A 4,238-nucleotide genomic window follows, 5' to 3' on the forward strand; every position below is an offset into this window, starting at 1 on the left:
GGAATACCAGTAATAGAATAACGACCAGTTCGATCTGGCTCTCCCCAGAATTAAATCTTAAAAAGAAAATAAATTAGTACATAAATTAAGTTTTGAAAATCTTTTTGTTTTCCTCTCTCTGACATGAAACTATGAATTTCCCCTCGGTCACTAATGGGTTATCCAGCGCGTGGTGTAGAACTGACAAGCTCGTGACGCCTACGAAGGCAGGGGCTGCTGACACGAGCGCGTTTCTGGTCTGATGCACGATTGATGCAAACAGCCGAAAGAGTTCAATCAGCGTCGTTCATCATTCATTCATCGTTTTCTTTACGCCTATTAGACACGTTTCATTAACGGTTTGACAATAATATGCGTGTGAAATATAATAATTCTATTGTTCCTTGGGGTAGTTTAACACACAACGATTCCTCACGTGCCTATTGCAACCAAATGTCAAAGCAACAAGAGACCATTAACTGTTTGCAAAAAAGCTCTTTTATTTCTTATTCCACATCTTGAATTAAATAATTCACCAATTTGGTCCAGTTTTACCAGGGATGAAATTTTAATCTACAAACAAAAACACACATTTATTAAAAGCAACTCTGATGGAGATTATGGAGGACCAGTAAAGTGCATGTCTCAAAAACATTTTTTTTTTCTGACTGCTTTTACTTTGCAAATAATGTTTGTTTTTGTTTATCTAATAAACAAATAGTGCAAGTATATTTTCAGCAATAGTCACCAAATGGCAATGCATATGTAGCAACACTTCACCACCACCGCTGATCAGTTCAATGTAATATTTTTTATTTTTGTACATTTATTTTTGTTTTTTTTTTTGCATCTTCACATTAAAATAATTTCTGAATTAACTGGTGTATTATAAAATGCAGAGAACTGTTTTATATGCTGATTAACGGTCTAATTTTTTTTAATTAACAGTAAAATGAAATGTTTAACATGTTATGCTTATGGAGTTGGCTGCATTCAGAACTGTCTCTGTGTATTTGGCTGTGCTTTCAGAGAGGAAGTCTCATAGTCAGAGCAAATGGAAGTCTTTTTCTTTTTTTCTTTTCAGAGGTGACTGTTGAATTGTTTCCAGTCTGAAGGGGCTTAAATGAGCTAAACAACCTTAACAGCACATAGTCATACGTCCTCTTGTTTAAAAAAGCCCAGTCTCTTCTACAGACAAACATTGACACAAACATTTTAGTGTTTTTATAAAAACATCTTAGCAAAATATAGCCAAGGCCTATTTAAATATGCATAAATAGCAAGAAAATATTTTCTCCATTTCAGATTGAACAACGATGACTTACAATATCCATTCAGATAAAAAGAGGAGAAGAGATATCAAAACACAGCCCCTTGTTCTCATTTCTGTACAGCACAAGCACCTGCAAGACACTTTCGACCGGCAAATTATATCTTAAAAAAGACGAGAAGGCTTCAATCAAGCAATTTAAGATAATGAACATGATTTAAAAATGTGATTTCAAAAAGATTTTCAAGTTTCTTCTCAAACGATACATCTTTGGATGCTCATTGCAATGTTCAAAAAGTCTAAATACTTTACAACAGCAACTTCACCATAAGATTATGTAAAATGTTATATATAAAATATTTACAATAGTGCAGACAAAGAGTTGGCTGCTAACCAAGGGTAAACTAGAGCTATTGAGAGATATCACGTCCAGGAATAAACTTGTGTAATGGGTGTGAAACATATTTTAATTTTCAAATGTGGAAAAAAAAAAAAAAAAACCCTTTTTTTTCCATTTTAAAAAAGGAAAAATTCGATCTTTTCACATAATTATTATAATATTTGCAAACATTTTCTTTCATTCAAAAATCATTCATTTAATTTTTTAAATCTCTGGGATGTTTTTGTGAGTATTTTGACAATGTATATTAAAAGCCTTTACTTTTTGCATAGTGGAGTAGTACACAGAGTAGGTTTAATTGTAGATGGAACAGAATAAAATAGTTTGTCAGATAGCGTGATGTCAGCATCTCTGCCTGCAGCTTATTTCCCACAGAGCTTGTGGAAGGTGCATTTCTTTGCTTAGATACCTGACTTATCTGTGGACATCTGGAATGGAATCAAAGGATTGCACATAACAGTCTGTGGGCAGATTGGTGTCCCACATTAATTTACCCTTGCTAGCAAACACAGAAGCATAAAACAACCATAAGAATCATAAATACAAATACAAATACACATCCAAGATATTAACTCTTTTTTTTTTTATCTGTTTAAAATCCCTGTCATCACATTAGGAAGCTGACAATTAAAAATCAAAAGATATCTATTAAAATCAGTAATTGTGGATATAATTGGCAGAGTCTGTTTAAGAAAATCTCACAAGAATTTTCTCCCAGAATCATTGCAGGTGAATCTCTGGATTTGAAACTGCATTATTCTCAGTCTCAGAAAACCAAACTGGGTGTTACAAGAGTTTGTGCATGCCAGAACATTCTGTGGGCTTAGTTAGCTGCCTCTGGGATTGGCTGAGTGCGTTCCAGCCTCACAGTCCAGGGGTCAGCGGTTGCAGGGTAGAAAGGAGGGTGCGGTAGAATGTCCTCCCTCGCCAGTGCGAATGCAAACACCCCCCTCTTCCTCTCTGCCTCCTCCGAGATGAGCTTCCTGTCTGTCAGACCCTCCCTGCTACTCCTGTCCAAGTCCTCCAGCCCTCTCCTGGCCGGGGGGCGCCCCTCCGCCAGATGCCCTGGCACAGGCTCTCGGTGGGCGGGCAGCCGCAGGGTCCTGTCCCCCTGGAGCGGGTGGGGCTCCGGAGGGTAAAGGAAGCTGGAGGCGCGCCATGCGGCGGGCTTGCGACCCCGTCGCGGGCGAGAGACGCGGCAGCTTTGCCGCTTGATGTGCCGGTGTAAATGGTCGGAGCGGGTGAAGCTCTTGTAGCAGTGCTCGCACTGGTAGGGGCGCACGCCTGTGTGGATACGCAGGTGGTTCTTCAGGTCATAGTTGTGCACAAATTTGGAGTTGCAGTGTAGGCAAATGTAAGGCCGCTCGCCTGTGTGCTTCCGCATGTGAATCTTCAGCTTGTCTTGCCTGAAAGAGAGAGGGAGAGAGAGAGAGAGAGAGAGAGAGAGAGAGAGAGAGAGAGGGAGGGAGAGAGAGAGAGCGAGAGAGAGAGAGAGGGAGAGAGAAAGAGAGAGAGGGAGAGAGAGAGAGAGAGAGAGAGAGAGAGAGAGAGAGAGAGAGTAAACAGGAGGGTTTGAGGTTATCCTTTGACAGTTATGAAAGCTTTCATGCCTGAAAAAATCCCTTTGAAACCTCAAGACAAATGGCGCTGAAAGAAACTACCCACCCACCCACATACTCACACACACACACACACACACACACACACACACACACACATACTCACACACACACACACACACACACACATGTGCAGTGTTCATATGCTTAACAAGCAGGCAAGTGTTGGTTGCTTATGAGCGGAGAGCATGATGGTGACTATGGGTGTTGAGGGTGTCTGTGTGTGGGGTGTTGAGGGTGTCTGTGTGTGGGGTGTTCAGGGTGTCTGTGTGGGGTGATGAGAGTGTCCATGTCGGGGGTTATGAGGGTGTCCGTGGGGAGTTTTACGACGTATCACATATTTCATGTGGTATTCCATATTCAGGCGCTATACTCATTTCATTCTTTCTCTGATCTGCTGTCATACTACGATACAGTGTGCATCAGTCAAGGAGCGAAATGTAGGTTGTGCATCCTTACATGTGATTACAGTATGGAAACCACTGTGAAACTCTGAGGGAGGCTGACCACAAAATGGCCCAGAAGTCTGTTTGGCGACTGCGTGTGCGCGTGCGTGCGCGTGCGTGCGTGCGTGGGGTGCAGTTTGACAGGCACGTCTGCTCTCAACACCTTCTCCCTATGAGACCGACATGTTTCACTCTGCTCTGCTCATCAACCTTCCTGTTATTCAGCCTGCTCACTCTCCACGAGCTTTATGACTACATGCCCTTCAAAATGCTTTTGATAAACTTTCGTATATAACTCACTTGAGCCATTTTTTGCCACGCAGTCTCTTTAAAAAAAACAAAACAAAAACCTTTGACATGCAAACTGAGCATATATCTCGACTTTGACAGGTATTACTTTTACTGATAGTACTGTTTTCATTTTCCTCTTTGGCACGGCTGAGCAGTGAAGGAAATTTGCCCAAACCTGCACCCAGATGTTCCTCAAAAGTGTAAATGGTAACTAAACTCTTCGGTTGCGATGT

General features: G+C 41.2%; 1 protein-coding gene across 3 annotated transcripts in view; it reads right to left on the reverse strand.

The window, feature by feature from the left end:
- Window positions 1–528: 528 nt before the first annotated feature.
- Window positions 529–4,238, reverse strand: part of zbtb7c (zinc finger and BTB domain containing 7C) — a 22,273-nt gene continuing 18,563 nt past the window's right edge. For all 3 annotated transcript variants that reach the window (XM_027004229.3, XM_035527417.2, XM_081720207.1), the window contains exon 3: window positions 529–3,055. In XM_027004229.3, coding sequence (XP_026860030.2) covers window positions 2,473–3,055 — 583 coding nt within the window. In that variant the 3' untranslated portion in view covers window positions 529–2,472. The remainder of the gene's footprint in view (window positions 3,056–4,238) is intronic.

The sequence above is a fragment of the Electrophorus electricus genome, chromosome 8 (genome assembly GCF_041902795.1).
Source record: "Electrophorus electricus isolate QZ-2024a chromosome 8, ASM4190279v1, whole genome shotgun sequence".
Classification (NCBI taxonomy): domain Eukaryota; kingdom Metazoa; phylum Chordata; class Actinopteri; order Gymnotiformes; family Gymnotidae; genus Electrophorus; species Electrophorus electricus.